Here is a 19,088-nt window from a genome sequence, read left to right on the forward strand (position 1 = left end):
CTTAACAGAATACACTAGCCCCAAAACACATGGTTGAAGATTCAGAGAGGAACTGTAGAATCAATACTAAAGAAGCAGAACCTGCTAGGACATTGCTATACATTGAAACCAGAGGAGAATTACATACATGTATGGGTTGTGTTTCCACTCCAAGGTTATGAGTGAGAGTCATAGCCATCGACCCTTCACTAAGACCCACCCCCTAGGTTAATGTTGCAACCTTGGACAACATTTTCCCAAGAAGCTCCATTCCCCATTCAAACTACTGGAGAAAACCTCTCGCAACGATCTCAAACTGTGTTTTTAATACACAATCAAATTAAACACAGACTACCCCTTATTAATCAGGAGACTATCGGGTATGTTGTGGTGGACTGTCATTAGTGTGGCTATGCACTAGATGGCTCTGAATGGACTGTCATTAGTGTGGCTATGCACTAGATGGCTCTGAATGGCCTGTCATGCAGTTAAATCTACTACTTACCATTTTGGGTTTTAACTAGTTCTCTCAAGTCGTATCCTGATGTCGACAGCAGATTATAGTTGTATTCATAATATAGATAACTTAGCTAGCTAACATACATTTCGAGAAAACCTGTTATATTAAGTGGCTAGCTATCGTTAGCAACGTTTTACATTTACATTTAAGTCATTTAGCAGACGCTCTTATCCAGAGCGACTTACAAATTCGTGCGTTCACCTTAAGACATCCATTGGAACAGCCACTTTACAATAGTGCATCTAAATCTTTTAAGGGGGGGGGGGGGGTGAGAAGGATTACTTTATCCTATCCTAGGTATTCCTGAAAGAGGTGGGGTTTCAGGTGTCTCCGGAAGGTGGTGATTGACTCCGCTGTCCTGGCGTCGTGAGGGAGTTTGTTCCACCATTGGGGGGCCAGAGCAGCAAACAGTTTTGACTGGGCTGCGCGGGAACTGTACTTCCTCAGTGGTAGGGAGGCGAGCAGGCCAGAGGTGGATGAACGCAGTGCCCTTGTTTGGGTGTAGGGCCTGATCAGAGCCTGGAGGTACTGAGGTGCCGTTCCCCTCACAGCAAGCACCATGGTCTTGTAGCGGATGCGAGCTTCAACTGGAAGCCAGTGGAGAGAGCGGAGGAGCGGGGTGACGTGAGAGAACTTGGGAAGGTTGAACACCAGACGGGCTGCGGCGTTCTGGATGAGTTGTAGGGGTTTAATGGCACAGGCAGGGAGCCCAGCCAACAGCGAGTTGCAGTAATCCAGACGGGAGATGACAAGTGCCTGGATTAGGACCTGCGCTGCTTCCTGTGTGAGGCAGGGTCGTACTCTGCGGATGTTGTAGAGCATGAACCTACAAGAACGGGCCACCACCTTGATGTTAGTTGAGAACGACAGGGTGTTGTCCAGGATCACGCCAAGGTTCTTAGCGCTCTGGGAGGAGGACACAATGGAGTTGTCAACCGTGATGGCCAATCGTTTTGTGGTCAGTAAGACTGAGAGCTAGCTAACCAGCTGAGCTAGCAAATAAAACAAAAGTATATATTTTTTATTAACAAAATGCAGGTTCTGCATTTCAGGAATCACAGTAGCAAGTAAACCTTTAAAGAATTTAGCTACTTTTTGATGAAAACTCACAGTTTTGCCATAGCGCTCATTGACTTTCATGCGTTTGAAATGTGAGCTTGTCAGACTCAATGACAGTTGCTATACATTGGAGCGCTGCGATTGGTTGCCCAATATTCTGTGGTGGGGCTTAGCGAAGGGGCAACTGTACTACTAACTGACTGGGGTTGGAGAGCAACGGAAATATCTTTCACTGAGAAGATTTGAGAAGCGTCTCTCTATGGTGCTTGGACTCATAACTACTCGGTGCTGTGTATGTTGACAACCATTGCAGTGATGGCCAATCGTTCAATATTCATTAGTGTTGATCTAGTCAGTGCCTGGTTTGGTGAGTGGTCAGCATGCATTGAGTCACTCTGCGAGGAGTGAACGGGTCTCTCTCAGTCTTAGTCTGTCTCTGTCTCTCTCTGTGGTCCTCTAAACAGGACCCAGTATCTCTGTGCCAACATGGGATGAATGGGGTACTGTGGCGGCAGTGTGCCACACACACACATAAACTCCGGGCAGACGCTCACACACACACCCTGGGAAGGCAGAGAGAGGGGCTTCTTCTGAGAGGGCTTTCCAAAACAACATTGAGGATGAAAACAACAAACTAGTCCACACTGTGGAAAAACACAAACCTGAAGTGAATCCCACCATCACCCATCGGTAATGCATTCCACATTAACAACAGAATATTGAAATACATTCTAGACAGACAGAGGCCCCGTGTCAAAAATCCAGATTGTTCAGCTTTATTTTCCTCCACTCACTCCTCCTCCCACCATAGAATACTTCTTCGTAACTCTAGCTACGTCCAGACTGTGACATATGGTTAGAGGTAGCTGAGATTCCCTATGGAAGCACTCTCTCACTCTCTGGGCAGAGAGCAGACACGTGTCTCCTCACATTCCTCACTCAGAGAGAGAAGCACACTCTTATTAGAGACTAGCTACAGTACTGCCTAATCCCCAGAAACATGGCACAACCATGTCCAAGAGGGTGACAGACAGACCCAGATACTAGAGTTTCAGTCAGTGTATCTGTCCATGTAGAACGCCTGATTACAACTCAGGCAGATATTTAGTGACAGTTCATTACCTTTCTGGGTCTATAAAACAAACTGTCCATGTCTGTGTAAACATCTTAGTCACAACTCCAGTTTGTGTAAAGAAGTTTGTGTATTAAATGTACAGATGTTCAGCAGGCTGTATGTGTTAAATGCCTAGAATACTGTATAGGCAGGCATGGATTCCATCTCATCTGTCAGCACTGTTTGTCTGTAATACTTCAACTCTCCAAGCTCCAGACCCAGAGGTAAAGCCAATGGCCTATGCTGTAGTTTAACATTACAATGTGATTTATTATGTTGTTGTCAGTGTTGTTACAGGGCTGTTACAGTGTTGTTATAGTGCTGTTGCAGTGTTGTTACAGGGCTGTTGCAGTGTTGTTATAGTGCTGTTGCAGTGTTGTTATAGTGCTGTTGCAGTGTTGTTACAGGGCTGTTGCAGTGTTGTTATAGTGCTGTTGCAGTGTTGTTACAGGGCTGTTGCAGTGTTGTTATAGTGCTGTTGCAGTGTTGTTACAGTGCTGCTACAGTGCTGTTACAGTGTTGTTACGGTGTTGTTACAGTATTGTTGCAGTGCTGTTACAGTGTTGTTACGGTGTTGTTAGTGTTGTTACAGGGCTGTTGCAGTGTTGTTACAGTGTTGTTACAGTGCTGTTGCAGTGTTGTTACAGTGTTGTTACAGTGCTGTTGCAGTGTTGTTACAGTGCTGCTACAGTGTTGTTAGTGTTGTTACAGTGTTGTTGCAGTGCTGTTACAGTGTTGTTAGTGCTGTTACAGTGTTGTTAGTGCTGTTACAGTGTTGTTGCAGTGTTGTTAGTGTTGTTACAGTGTTGTCACAGTGCTGTTACAGTGCTGTTACAGTGTTGTTATAGTGCTGTTAGTGTTGTTACAGTGTTGTTAGTGTTGTTACAGTGCTGTTAATGTTGTTACAGTGTTGTTACAGTGCTGTTAGTGTTGTTACAGTGCTGTTGGTGTTGTTACAGTGCTGTTGGTGTTGTTACAGTGCTGTTGCAGTGCTGTTACAGTGCTGTTACAGTGTTGTTACAGTGCTGTTGCAGTGTTGTTACAGTGCTGTTACAGTGCTGTTGCAGTGTTGTTACAGTGCTGTTAATGTTGTTACAGTGTTGTTACAGTGCTGTTAGTGTTGTTACAGTGCTGTTGGTGTTGCTACAGTGCTGTTGGTGTTGTTACAGTGCTGTTACAGTGCTGTTACAGTGTTGTTACAGTGCTGTTACAGTGCTGTTGCAGTGTTGTTACAGTGCTGTTACAGTGTTGTTACAGTGCTGTTACGGTGTTATTACAGTGCTGTTACAGTGCTGTTGCAGTGCTGTTACAGTGCTGTTACAGTGCTGTTGCAGTGTTGTTACAGTGCTGTTACAGTGCTGTTACAGTGTTGTTACAGTGCTGTTAGTGTTGTTACAGTGCTGTTGCAGTGTTGTTACAGTGCTGTTACAGTGTTGTTACAGTGCTGTTGCAGTGTTATTACCGTGCTGTTACAGTGCTGTTGCAGTGTTGTTACAGTGCTGTTGCAGTGTTGTTACAGTGTTGTTACAGTGCTGTTACAGTGTTGTTACAGTGCTGTTGCAGTGTTGTTACAGTGTTGTTACAGTGCTGTTGCAGTGCTAGGTCTTTCCTTACTGCAGTGTTCTTCTCAGGGGGGCCAGTGTGTGTGTAGCATACCTGGGATTCCTCTACTACCATGAGCTCATGTAGCCCATCAATCAGCTTCTACACAGCTGGGAGCCTGACTAAGAGCCTGAATTGGAGCCTGACTGGGAGAATGACTGGGAGCTGGACTGGGAGAATGACTGGGAGCCGGACTGGGAGAATGACTGGGAGCCGGACTGGGAGAATGACTGGGAGCCGGACTAAGAGCCTGAATTGGAGCCTGACTGGGAGAATGACTGGGAGAACGACTGGGGGCCCACTTCATAACGGACAGCTTGTATGCACATGTGTCAATGAGACAATGACAAGATGACAAGGGACGGCCTAGTGTTTAGAGCGTTGGGCCAGTAACCGAAAGGTTGCAAGATCGAATCCCCGAGCTGACAAAGTAAAAATCTGTCGTTCTGCAAGGCAGTTAACCCACTGTTCCTAGGTTTAAATAAATAAATGGTTATTTATTTAACTAGGCAAGTCAGTTAAGGTAAAAATATATATTAAAAAAGATGTTAGAAAAAAAGATGGAAGTGATTGATTGACTATGTGTCTGTTTATTGTAAGTGATTGTGTATGCGAGAGTGAGTGTGCGTTTGTGTGTGTGTGGGAGTGAAGGAATGTGATAACAATAGTCCATATGGCAGTGTGGGGGGTACTGAGGGGGTATGGAGCCAGTGGACAGGGGTGATTTGTGACGAGGTATTGAATGGGGAGGCTGGGGGTTGGAGGGGGTAAAACATCTGTAGGTTGGGGAGACAGCCTTTATCTAACACAGAGGCTATGGAGAAGACTTTACTCTTTGCTTTATCCGAACAACAACAACCCTGGGGTCTGTGTCTGTTAGGCTAGCAGGCTAAACCACCCGTTGAAAATCTGAGTGTCCTAAAATGATTAGGGAAGCACTATATATCGGTGAACAAATCGGAATCGAACGATATTAGCTAAAAACGCCAACATCGGTATTGGCCCGATGTGTAGTTTAACACTGATGTTAAAAACCAATGTCAGTGGCCTCCCGGGTGGCGTAGTGGTCTAAGACACTGCATTGCAGTGCTAGCTGTGCCACCAGAGTTTCTGGGTTCGAGTCCAGGCTCTACCGCAGCCGGCTGCGACCGGGAGGCCTATGGGGCGGCGCACAATGTGTTGTCTGGGTTAGGGAGGGTTTGGCCAGCAGGGATATCCTTGTCTCATTGCGCACTAGTGACTCCTGTGGTGGGCTGGGCACAGTGCACGCTGACCAGGTCACCAGGTGTACGGTGTTTCCTCCGACACATTAGTGTGGCTGGCTTCCGGGTTGGATGGGCATTGTGTCAAGAAGCAGTGCGGCTTGGTTGGGTTGTGTTTCGGAGGACGCACTCTCCCGAGTCTGCACGGGAGTTGCAGTGATGAGAAAAAAGGGGTAAAAAAAAAACAAACGATGTCAAATCTACTGTTTATAACGTAGGTTAATGATGCCATGTAAAATTTTGCACTACACGTGCAACACAGCACACAATTTCTGCTGTGTGGATCAAGCAGTCATTTGAAAGAGTAAGAACATTAAAGTCAAGATAATGGAATTCGTTGTCATTGACAATCAACCTTTCTCTGTCGTGGGTGATGTTGGCTTTCGCCGACTGAGCACTGGTACACACTATCAAGTGCGCTATTTTTCAGATGTTGACCTACCAGAATTACACAGTAATAGCGTCACTGCTATTAGCTTCACGACATACATACTATGGAACGCCGTTTGGGTCTTTGCGTGTCAAAAAAGATACAGTAGCACTGTCAGAGCTGTACAAAAAAGTCTGCAAACAAGCAAACACCGGCCACGAACGATATTTACAATTCTGCGTTGGTAATAAAGCATAATTTGTTCGACCCCAACTTCTGGGGTAGCTAGCTTTAGCTTGGTACCTAGCTAGCACCAATACAACCAGCCTGAAAGCAATGACCAGTAGAAACTGCAGTCCTTTTCATTATTCTTAGCAATGATTTAGGAATCCTTGTGAGTAAGTATTAGCTAGGTTGCCACTTGTTGCTCGCCTATTGAAATTGAACTTCAGTTAACGTTATAAGCTAACGTTATTAGCAGTCAGCTAGCTTCATCTGGCTAGTGAGGATCGACCGGACCGGGTTATGTGTTGTGAATCTAGCCACAATAAGGATTAGGCACAATAGTGGAATTTGCGGTTTGCCTTCAAAATAAAAGTACATAATTGACAGTGATGCAAATGAATACAACTAGTAGAACTATGCCATACTTTTATTTTGAAGGCTAACCGCAAAGTCCACTATTGTGGATAATCCTTACTGTGGCTAGCTTCACATAGAAAGGTCCGACACCCATTAATCAAATAAGAACTGTCTTATAAATGAGGGTTATTTTAGATGACACCTAGCTACATAGTTAGCTTGCTAACTATATAGCTACTGAAACAGATGTTGTTTTGCTATGTTTTTAGGGAAGAACATTGTTTCCATCAATGAGCTAGCTAGCTTTTTTTTTTATGACCAACTCTGTAGGTGCGCGAGACAACTTTACCAGCATCATAGCATTCGTATCGATGAATCGTTATGACATATGAAATACGAGTGATGGTGTTATCAATGTGTAATAACTATGTAAAAAATGTATGAACGCGTTAAATTATTATGTGATGTGCAGTCATGTTCAGGTCCTGATTGGTCAACAAGCTTATTTGACACATCAAATAGTGTTATTTGACAGGTCAAAGACCCAAACGGTGTTCCATAGAAATCCTGGTTGAGAATTAAACGACTGAAAATATTAAAAACAAAACAGCACAGCAAGTAAGAGAAATAAATAGATTTTGATGATGTTTTACTAGTAATGGGGACATACGCAAATGCCAACAAAATAACTTTTTGGTCAGTGTGTGTGTGTGTGTAACCTTTATTTAACTAGGCGAGTCAGTTAAGAACAAATTCTTATTTAAAATGACGGCCCGGACGACACTGGGCCAATAGTGTTTCGCCCTATGGGACTCCCAATCATGGCGGGATTGTGATACAGCCTGGATTCGAACCAGGGACTGTAGTGACGCCTTTTGCACTGAGATGCAGTGCCTTAGACCGCTGCGTCCGTGTGTGTTAACAATTTAACTGTACTAGAATGATTATCGGTATCGGTATCGGTTTTTTGGCAAGGAAAATATCGGATATTGGTATCGGCTAAAAATGTCATATCGGTGCATCACTAAAAATTATGTTAATGTATGTGTGTGTATTTAATTAAAACAAAATGGAAGGAATAACAACAACAACAACGGTTTTATGGAGATGAAAAAACCCATAATGCAATAGACCAAACCTTGTTTGGCTCCCACCCTGTGTATACAAGAGTGCACCACCCTGCCTTGAGTCAAGTTCAATGGTCATGTTCACAGTCAGAACAGGATATAAAAGACAACACCCAAGGTGTAAGAGAGAGGAGAGGAAAGAAAGAGAGGAAAAGAAAGAGAGAAGAGTGGAGAGGAGAGGAGAGGAGAGAGAGAGAGAGAGAGAGATAAGACTGTTCTTGCTCGCATCACTGACCATTCCTAATTTCAGGTTCAGCCGAACCTCTTCAGAACACAGTGCCAACACTTTAGGGGCAGGTCCAATCTCCTCACTTTACTTCAAGACTTTACGGAACAATGCTCTTACCAATGGCTTGGAGGGAATGCTGTGAGGCTTTCCAGTAAAAAACTCGAGGCTGGAGTTTGTTATTCTAAAACACTAGTGGGAGGACTGACCTGACTGACATGACTTGGCTCATGGTTTACTGTCTCTAAGCTTACAGGGACTGTTTATATGAATAATTCTGCAGTATACTTTGAAATACATGTATAACTAACAGCCATAGGTTTAGAGGTTTCTGTCCATGATTCCACATGAGAATATTCTCTATTTTCCATTGACAGAGAGAGGTATAGGAGAGAGTGTTCAGACTTGAATCTAGACCCATGGGTGAGTAACATATAAGGACATGAGGAACTGTAGGGGGTGACATGGGGTCCTGCTGACCTCTGCTCAGCTAATTAATTAACCATAGAATTCCTGTCATTCTCAATGTGACCACACTGGGAGGGTAGGGGGTGGTGGTGCAACAGTATTATCCATGGCATCTGGGAGACATCCTTGGGTCACTGCTGAACAGTAATGCATGACTATTCTCTACATGTCATAGGCCTTAACGTTACAAGGTCATGCCCCATGATGACCCAGAAACACCTTCCTTATCAGGCAGATGTAAGTAGCTGTGTGGTGATGCAACCATCCACTCAAAACATCCATTTCAAAAACACACTCCGTAACTCAACAGCCAATTGACTTTGTATGCTCTGAGTAAAATCTGCTCAAACGCAAACCATAACTCACTCTGTGCCCTTCAATCCCATCTAAACAGCCATGCTGAAACATTAACTCAGTGCCCTTCGATCCCATCTAAACAGCCATGCTGAAACATTAACTCAGTGCCCTTTGATCCCATCTAAACAGCCATGCTGAAACATTAACTCAGTGCCCTTCGATCCCATCTAAACAGCCATGCTGAAACATTAACTCTGTGCCCTTCGATCCCATCTAAACAGCCATGCTGAAACATTAACTCAGTGCCCTTCGATCCCATCTAAATAGCCATGCTGAAACATTAACTCTGTGCTCTTCAATCCCATCTAAACAGCCATGCTGAAACATTAACTCTGTGCTCTTCAATCCCATCTAAACAGCCATGCTGAAACATTAACTCTGTGCCCTTCAATCCCATCTAAACAGCCATGCTGAAACATTAACTCTGTGCCCTTCAATCCCATCTAAACAGCCATGCTGAAACATTAACTCTGTGCTCTCATTGTGCCGGAGCTGCAAACCTTTACTGTTCAGTTCTTTGAATGGAAATCTAGGGGAATCTCCTGAGTGTTGCAATTCAACACTTATCCTGGATGGATTCAAGGTCCTGATTTCCCAGAGCGCTCAGTGGTAGTCTATGAGGACAAATACCTCATGAGCAAGCAAGCTGATCTTTCTGTGCTTTCTGAGGCAAAGAAAACAACAAAAGTAGCAGGAATGTACATTCAGCTGAAATAACTTCCCCTTTGTAAATAGCACACCAAGACCCTTCTGTCAGTTATTAAAACATTCCATAGCCAGCATGCAGGGCTAAACTCAGTGCACTGACCTTTTGGGTCCTCTCGCATGCTAACAACTAACTGCCAAGTTAGCTACAGTACTAATCTCTACATTTATTTTCTTTTAATTGATGTTCAAATCAAATCAAATTGCAGACATTACCGTGAAATGCTTACTTATGAGCCCTTTCCCAGCAATGCAGAGTTAAGTGAGTGTGCTTTGGAGTGTCAGTGTAGAATGTGTCAGTCCAAGAGCCAGTGCAACAAGGTCAGTGCAAAGAAAGGGGGTCAATGCAAATAGTCCAGGTGACCATTGATTAACAGTTCAGCAGTCTTATGTCTTGGGGGTAAAGCTGTTCAGGAACATTTAGCTGTTTTGAAAATGTTTAGGGTCTTCCTCTGACACCGCCTGGTATAAAGGTTGTGGATGGCAGGGAGCTCAGCCCCAGTGATGTACTGGGCCGTACACACCACCCTCTGTAACGCCACACTGCCAGGTCTTTTGCCTCCTCCCTATAGGCTGTCTCGTTGTCATCAGTGATCAGGCATACCACCGTCGTGTCGTCTGCAAACTTAATGTTGCTTGGAGACGTGAGCAATGTTGGAGTCGTGCACAGCCACGCATTTGTGGATGAACAGGGAGTAAAAGGAGGGGACTAAACACGCACCCCTTTTGTCCAGGTGGGAAAGAGCAGTGTGGAGTGCAATGGAGATTGCATCATCTATGGATCTGTTGGAGTGGTATGCGAATTGGAGTGGGTCCAGGGTGTCTGGGATGATGGTGTTGATGTGAGCCATGACCAGCCTTTCAAAGCATTTCACTGCTACAGATGTTGTCCACCTTCGCATGTAGTTTGGTGCTCTCTCTCTCTCTCTCTCTCTCCCGCTCTCTCCCTCTCTCAAAGCCAGTGCTTTTATTTGTCACGTCAGAAGACATTACAGAGGTCTCTAAACCATTCGCTCTAGCTAACGTGTTTGTTCTGCTCCTAGCTTTAGGTACACATTCCAGACAGTGCTGCTTTTCATACTGAGGCCGGTTCCGTGCTTATTGAGTTATGCTGTTCTGTTCGCGCTGTGCAAAAGGCTTTTGTCAGTGTCAGGACTTGCCTTGTGACTAGCTAGACATCCTCTAGGGGAGGATAGTGCATAGTGACAGATGACAATGGCCATCACGTATCTGATGCAACGCTAGAACGACAGTGATAGGATCGGTGGATCGGTTACACTTGTTACCAGTTCAGAACACTGGGGCGGCGGTTAAAGAAACTATCCCACTCACTATCATTTTCATGATTCATTACAAGCAGGAGTAAGTGAATTAGCGCCTCGCTCATGTTTCCTCCTAAATCATAGAACACATTGACTCCAAACCCAAGAGACTGACCAGGCTGGCAGTGCCCAAACAACTTCTCCCTACAAAGGCGATCCCTCACTCCACTCCTCCCTCCAGGCTTTAGCTGTGGGAGAGAATGGCCTCCACACCTGCTCTTACCCCTGTCCCACCCCTACACCAGCATCCCAGCCCAGGCTGTAGGAAGGCCCAGGCAGAGTTGAGGCCCACCCCCCTCCAGAGGAGCTTCCTGAGGATATCCTCCACAGCACTGAGAGAAACACCTGCCAGCCCTGCCTGGCCCCTGACTGGGAGGGGGAGATCTGAGCTGAGCTGGCCATCCTAGGCTCAAATGTGGCAAACCTAGGTTGGACCAGGGTTGATGTGGCTTTACTAAGGCTGGGCTAGGACAGAGGGGTGGTGAGACGGAGGCGGACAGCTCAGCAACTACACAATGCTATATTGGAGGAAGAGACACTCTTTAAACAAATTGAGGTTTCTTTTAAGTTGACCATATGTTGTCACAGACACAGTTTCAAAATACATTTGGGCTGAATAGGCTCACTAATAAAACATATCAAAGGCTGGGTAGAAGGAAAGTATCAACAAGCCCTTGAGATGGGAGACAGAACCTTTAAATATACTATTTCCTCAAATGTACCAAAATGTCTTCCTGATACTTAACTTTGAGGCAGACATCCATGCAGATTGGGATGAGAGAGCCATTTGAGAATACCTGATAGGGAATACAGAGGAGGACTGTCAGCTGTCCAGATATGTGCTCAAATTAGAGTACATGTCGAACTCATTCCACGGAGGGCCGAGTGTCTACGGGTTTTCGTACTTGATTGATGAGGTCACTAATTAGTAAGGAACTCCCCTCACCTTGTCTAGGTCTTTATTGAACCAGCAGACACTAGGCCCTCCATGGAATGACTTTGACACCCCTGAATTAGAAGCTGACGCGGCGGAATAGAGCTGCTCCGTTTGCAGAGGGAGGTACTAAAGGTGTGTACTGTGTTTATGCTGTTGAGGACTGGTACTTCCAAATATCCACCCATACACACCTGCACCCATACACACTAACACTGTGGAAATGTTATACATGGCATGCTGCCTTTTAACATTATTTATGGAAAGCTAGATACAAGAATAATAACATGCACATCCTACAAAAAAATGTCAGATCCAATTTAAGGACTTGCTGAAACCTCATTTCTTCAAAGAACCAGAGTTGGGTCGGATCCAGTCTACTAACCCTGTTCAAACAGCCGAGATGCTCATGCACCCATAATGCAACAGTTATTCATCCCTTAACAGCCCCAGATTGTTAATTGGCTTAGGTCTATGTTTACCCTGTTGTAACCACAAATAAATGACAGGTTCACAAAGGTATTCTCATTAAACACATTCCTAGCGGTGGTTTAACCTCAGGCAGAGGGGCTCCTAGCAATATCACTACAGGCATGACACAGGACCACAGACCTCCACGCTTGAGTTAACTATGATGAACAATGAATCACCTAGTCACTGCACGGCCATGAATAGGTTTACGATACATTATAATTAAATTAACTCATTCTTGAACTGGAATTTCAATTCACTCCCTGGTAATTACCTTCTGTACCCATGACTCTCTGATGTAGTTAGAACTGTAGTGAAACAATCAACAGTAGAGTGGTGGACTTCAGGTGTTGGACCTTCATTTGATCAACCTGTTACAGGAGTACTTTCCTGCAATGCAGGAAATATAAAACGTGTAGTGCAGGGGTGTCAAACTCATTCCATGGAGGCCCGAGTGTCCGCAAGTTTTTGTTTTTTCCTTTCAAATAAAGGTCCTCCATCATCTGTAGTCATACAACCAAATTAGGTAGATTAGGTGCATGTCAGAAAAAACTTGGTAAGTAGACTTCACATTCATTGGTTACTGAGAAGCTGCACCCCAAATGGCTTTACTAATCTGTAACAGTAGTGTTCAGATGTTTCAATAGGCTCAGGCACAGGCTTACTCAAAAGGGCATTCTCATGTAGGGCCCCAGAGACAAAGGCCATAGAAAAGCATTACGTACTGACAACAAACTAAATATACCACGGCCATTTTGTTGCCAAGAATATTGGGAATCTATTGTGCTGAGGCCTTTGAATTGGAAAGGTTTCATAAACACTGGGGATTGAACAATGACCATATTGTTGGCCCTGTGATTACTTCTACAGAAATACTGACTGAAACAGCACAGATATAAGGTGGAGTGTTGGCAGCTGTGCTGCAGTATTCAAACCATTTCCAGTCACTTACAGCCTGTACTTCTAAAGGAAATGACATAACATGTGGTTTCTGGGATTTAGCACAGTCATTACTTTATATTTCAACAAGGCAAAGAGAAATGTGATAAATAAACTAAAGGAAAAACAGTAACACACCCCTACCTACATGTACAAATGACCTCTAACCTGTACACCCGCACATTGACTTGGTACCGGTACCCCTGTATATAGCCTCATTATTGTTATTTTATTGTGTAACTTTTTATAATTTTTTAACTTACATTTATTTGGTAAATATTTTCTTAACTCTTTCTTGAACTGCACTGTTGGTTAAGGGCTTGTAAGTAAGCATTTCACGGTAAAGTCTACACTTGTTGTATTAGGCACATGTGACAAATAAAGTTGGATTTGATTTGAATAACAATAACGAGGCTATATACAAGGGGTTATTTACCAAGTGAAGAGTTTCAGAAGAAAGGTCTTTGTTTCTGTCCATTTTGAGCCTATAAGTGAACCCACAAATGCTAATGCTCCAGATACTCAACTAGTCTAAAGAAATACAATTTTATTGCTTCTTTAATCAGAACAATAGTTTTCAGCTGTGCTAACATAATTGCAAAAGGGTTTTCTAATGATCAATTCACCTTTTAAAATGATAAACTTGGATTAGCTAACACAGCGTACCATTGGAAAACAGGAGTGATGGTTGCTGATAACGGGCCTCTATGCCTATGTAGAAAATTCCATAAAAATGTAATGTTATTTCAATTTACAAAAAAGTTGCTTTTCTTTCAAAAACAAGGACATTTCTATGTGACACCAAACTTTTGAACGGTAGTGTATATTTGCCACTCCTCAACTAAAAAATATTTGGTCGACCAACAGCCTATTGACCAAACAATCGACCAGTCGACTAAATGAGGAAAGCCCTAGAGTCCAGTGTATATCAAGCATGTGCAAAAGAATCCGTGCAAAAATAAATAAGAAATAAGAATAAAATAAGGCGGTCAATGTAAATAGTCCTGGTAGACATTTGATTAACTGTTCAGCAGTCTTATGGCTTGAGGGTAGAAGCTGTTCAGGAGCCTTTTGGTCCTAGACTTGGCGCTCCGGTACTGCTTGCCATGCTTGCCATGTGGTAGCAGAGAGAACAGTCTATGACTTGGGTGGCTGGAATCATAGACAGTTTTTAGGGCCTTCCTCTGACACTGCATGTTATAGAGGTCCTGGATGGCATAAAGCTTGGCCCCATTGATGTACTGGGCCATACGCACAACCCTCTGTAGCACCTTGTGGTCAGATGCTGAGCAATTGCCATACCAAGCGGCGATGAAACCACTCAGGATGCTCTCGATGGTGCAGCTGTAAAACTTTTTGAGGATCTGAGGACCCATGTCAAATCTTTTCAGGCTCCTGAGGGGGAATAGGCATAGTTGTTCCCTCCTCACAACTGTGTTGGTGTGTTTGGACCATGATAGGTCCTTAGTAAAGTGTACACCAAGGAACTTGAAGCTCTCAACCTTCTCCACTATAACCCAGTCAATGTGAATGGGGGTGTGCTCAGTCCTCTTTTTCCTGTAGTCCATGATCAGCTCCTTTGACTTGCTCACGTTGAGGGAGAGGTTGTTGTCCTGGCACCACACTGCCAGGTCTCTGACCTGCTCCCTATAGGCTGTCTCATCGTCGTCGGTGATCAGGCCTACCACCGGCGTGTCGTCGCAATCTTAATGATGGTGTTGTAGTCATGCGCAACCACACAGTCGTGGGTGAACAGGGAGTACAGAAGGGGACTAAGCACACACCTCTGAGGGGCCTGCATGTTGGATCAGAGTAGCGGATGTGTTGTTGCCTACCCTCACCACCTGGGGGCGGCCCGTCAGGAAATCCAGGATCCAGTTACAGAGGGAGGTGTTCAGTCTCAGGTTCCTTTGCATAGTGATGAGCTTGGAGGGCACTATGGTGTTGAATGCTGAGCTGTAGTCAATGAGCAGCATTCTCACGTAGGCGCTCCTTTTGTCCAGTTGGGAAAGGGCAGTGTGGAATGCAATGGAGATTGCTTCCTCTGTGGATCTGTTGGGGTGGTATGCGAATTGGAGTGGGTCTAGGGTTTCTGGGATGATGGTGTTGATGTGAGCCATGAACAGCCTTTTAAAACACTTCATGGCTACAGATGTGAGTGCCACGGGGCAGGAGTATAGCACGGTGTTGCGATTTAAGCCCAAGCCTAGTGGAAGAAAATGCTCTCTTCCATTAACAAATTCTGTTTACCTGACTCAAAAACCTGAGTAGTGACCACATGGCAATATGAGGGACATGAAATCAGAGTCGTGTCTCTCTCCTGTGACATCATAATGATATTACTGGTAACAAAACATCCTTCAGACCAAAAGACCCAGTCTCAGGTATCTGTGATGGAGGAGGATGTGTGAAAGGCTTGCTGTCACCTATGAAGGAGGTGTCACACTTGTCTAGTGTGTGTGTGTGTGTGTGTGTGTGTGTGTGTGTGTGTGTGTGTGTGTGTGTGTGTGTGTGCATGTGTGTTCCAGCTGCAAGCAGAGGAAAGGCGTCAAAGATGAGAGCACTGATAGACATTTGCATCCAGTGTAATAAATCTGGTTAAATTGCATGGCTGGAGTCCCAGGTCTCCCACCCAGAGTCAAAGGCTAGGACACTCATCTCCGTTTCTCACACACACACGGGCCCGCACGCACACACACACACACACACGCACACACACCTCTGTCTCTGTCCTCGGTATTAGGCCCATACACACTCCATTCATCTACTGAACCAGTCCAGACCAAATGAACACGTTGATCTTCAAATGACCCACCATTCACATGGGAAAAGACATGAACTCTATTGATCACTCAGATCAAATGGCCCACACACATCTGTACAATCAAGATGACCATGTCACCCTGGCCCCTAACAAAGAACAAGAGGCAAAAGTGATTATGTTGATCAGTGTAATCTTTACCATATCTTAATTGCAAGATTTGCCATGCACTTTGGGAAGATGTGGATTGGTATAGGCCTATGTGGATTGAGGACTGACAAGATTGCATTTTGGCATACAACATTGAAAGCCTCCCTGGGGATGCCTCCCTGGGGACCCAGAGGCCTTGGCTACAACTCCAATTGCTGGATATCAAAGTGATATTGTTGTCAAACCAGTGCCAGTTGTGTTCAAGGTGCTAGGAGGTGTGCACTGATAAGGGACTAACAAGCTAAACTTAAAGGTTGGGGGGAAAATGACATGGAGAACAAATGTAGCCACACATCGACACAACATCACATTTCAGGACTGACAATATTTCAATCAATGCAATTTGCAACAATTTAACAAAAGTAACATTCCATCACAGCAACAAAACACAACAACAAGTGTTTTGGCATGGGGCCCTCATAGAACACACAGGAGCTCAACTCTCCTAAAACAACATGAGCAGTTACAATGTTGTAACAATGTAACCAACACAACAATGAAGTTTAATCAACGAATTGTAATGGAGGCTACTTGTTACCTCTGTCTGAAACAACAGACAAGCACAATTCCATCTTCGCAGCTCAAGTGCACCAGACTAGGAAGATAGCACACAAACAGGTCATTTTTAAACTCAAGAGCAACATACCATTTTCACTGGATTCCAGGTTGCTTTGAAATCGGATCACCTCAAAAACAAAGCTCCTCGGGAACAGGTTGAAGAAGGGAAATGACCCGAATGCCAAACCCATATGTTGGGCACCGAGGATGGAATGTAAACTTTGCGCTTGTCGCTTTGAGAAATAGACCAGCTTCCCTTGCGTTGTTGTTTTGGGACGTGATTTACATGTTAACAAGTATCAATACACAACCACTAAATGAGCAACGTGGGTCTCCCTAGGAGGGACAAAGTTAAAAGCTTTTCTCAGTTGGTTGTTACCTTCCTGTCTCCCCTCCCCCAAACCGGCCCACAAACTTACAAGCATCCCCATCACGTCTGTCCATAGTTGGGAGAAACGGTCAGAGACTGCGCCGTCCGCCTCGGGTTCAAGTAGGGAGAAACTGTCACACACTGCTATGTCCGCGTCGGGTTCTACCGAGGCGGCTGCCTGGTCGCCTTGGCCCTCCATAATGTCTATGGTTATGAAGTGTTGCCGTTGGCGCAATGTTTTGATCCGTGACCATACGCAATTGTCTGACTAATGACGGACACCTCTTCTTGAGAAAGTTGTCCCCGTCTCAGCCTTAAAATCATTCAGCATTCCTTGGCACAAAAGATACTTGAGGGAGTGAACGATCTCCAAATGCCTTCAGACATGCTTGGGAAGTGCAACAAGTGCACTAAAACTCAGAGGCAAGTTGAATATGTGTCAGCACATATTGCAATAACACGCACAAATCGCAGTAAACACAATTGAAGCTGAAGTTACAGTGCAAGGTTTTCATCTGAAAAGTTAATTGGTTGAGCTCTCTGCAGCTCGCTGCCCGTGCGTTTCTGGCATAAACCAACATTTACAGCGGGGGACATTTGGCACGAAGAGAGACACCTAATTCGACACTATTTATCTGTATTAGAAAAGACAAAGACAAATCTATACGAATAAAAATTCAGTCGCGAACTTTGAGAAATACTCCCATTAACAACAAAGAAGGAGAAAACGCCCGAAGTGCAGTCCTTGTCTGTAATTATCCACGCTCCCCCCTCTAACAGCAGTGAGCTCTCCTCTCTAGTTCACTCCTCCCAGCAAAAACATTTACACAACAAGAAGTCCTCTGGTCTGGTTGGTGTCAGTCATCTCTGCACTTAACATACCAAAGGAAATCTTACACCAATATAGTCTAATAGTCTGTTTCTTAAACTTTGGTAAAGGTTGTGGAAAGTTGCCAGACGGACAACTAACCCTTTATTAGGCTACTATGCGCGTATCCTGTTGCTTTTCCACCAATACTTTCTCCACAGGGTTCAATAGGTTTAGGAGAACAAAGCGATTCTCCACACAATTGTATCAAATACAACAGCGCATGGGAAAAATATTTTTGGGAGGGGTGACGTATACCGTGACCTATTCGTAATAGTGATAAACCGCAGGAATAGTCTCCAATTAACAAACAAAGACAAAAGCATGTCAAATAGAATAGCCTACACATTGTGTATAATTTATGGCGGCCCACTGCACCATAGCAATAACAGTGGAACAAACTACAAACCTGTCCACTACATTATAATATATGTGTAACTACATGCCATTATAAAACACCTGTACACTGTTTTATATAGGATAGTGGAATTATGAAAATAAAATACAATTGATCTGTATAATGATGATTTAGTTATCAATATGGGTAAAAACTATATAGAGTTAGACTTCATAGAGTTACAAATGAATCCAAATGATCCAATTTTAAATTCTACAAAAAATAATAATGTAGCAGCTGGCATACATCTCTGGATTCTACATAGTGTTGAATGGATGATTAGGTGTTTGTTTTGCTCTACCAGGCAACTACTGTAATGAAGAAGTCTTGACTTTGTCTCAGTATGTCTCTGTGCTGCCAGAAGCACATTCTCTGAGAGAGCAGCATGTCTGCTGAACAGCAACAGCTGCCTGCAGTCTCGTGACAGATTTCAGAACAGCCTGAGCGAGTGAGAGAGAGAGAGAGAGAGAGAGAGAGAGAGAGAGAGAGAGAGAGAGAGAGAGAGAGAAAGACAGCGATAGCAATGAAGCTAATTGAAAATTGAAATTGAAAAAGAGGCAAAGAAGAAAGAGAGAGGGTGAGGGAGTAAGGAGATGCTACGATCTGTGCCTTTCCTGCCTTGTGTAATACACTGACACAACCATCCGAGGCTGTAAGAGAAGAGAGAGGACCAGTCACGACTTCTCCATTATGTGGAATGGACAATGACAACCTACCTGCAACATTCCGACACTAGGAAGAGCCCCTGGGCTAAGTAACTCCCAACTCTATATAGTGAAATGTGATCAGAGGCTCACTGAGGATTACATGGGCGGTGTATTATTCCTGTAGGTGGTGGTCATTCCTCCATTCCTCAATTCCCTCGTTCTCTCCACCGTACACATAAA

At 44.3% G+C, this 19,088-nt stretch overlaps 1 protein-coding gene across 5 annotated transcripts in view; it reads right to left on the minus strand.

The window, feature by feature from the left end:
• LOC115139279 (SAM and SH3 domain-containing protein 1-like) overlaps nucleotides 1-19,088 on the minus strand; it is a 314,224-nt gene that overhangs the window by 87,719 nt on the left and 207,417 nt on the right. Inside the window, exon 1 of one of the 5 annotated variants that reach the window (XM_065026291.1) lies at nucleotides 16,986-17,684. The exons of 3 other annotated variants lie outside the window; for them this stretch is intronic. In XM_065026291.1, the coding sequence (XP_064882363.1) occupies nucleotides 16,986-17,135 (150 nt within the window). In that variant the 5' untranslated portion in view covers nucleotides 17,136-17,684. Of the gene's footprint in view, nucleotides 1-16,654; nucleotides 16,942-16,985; nucleotides 17,685-19,088 lie in introns of those variants that run through there. One more of the 5 variants, XM_065026292.1, reaches the window with a different exon arrangement.

This window comes from Oncorhynchus nerka, linkage group LG13, assembly GCF_034236695.1.
Source record: "Oncorhynchus nerka isolate Pitt River linkage group LG13, Oner_Uvic_2.0, whole genome shotgun sequence".
In the NCBI taxonomy this organism is placed as follows: domain Eukaryota; kingdom Metazoa; phylum Chordata; class Actinopteri; order Salmoniformes; family Salmonidae; genus Oncorhynchus; species Oncorhynchus nerka.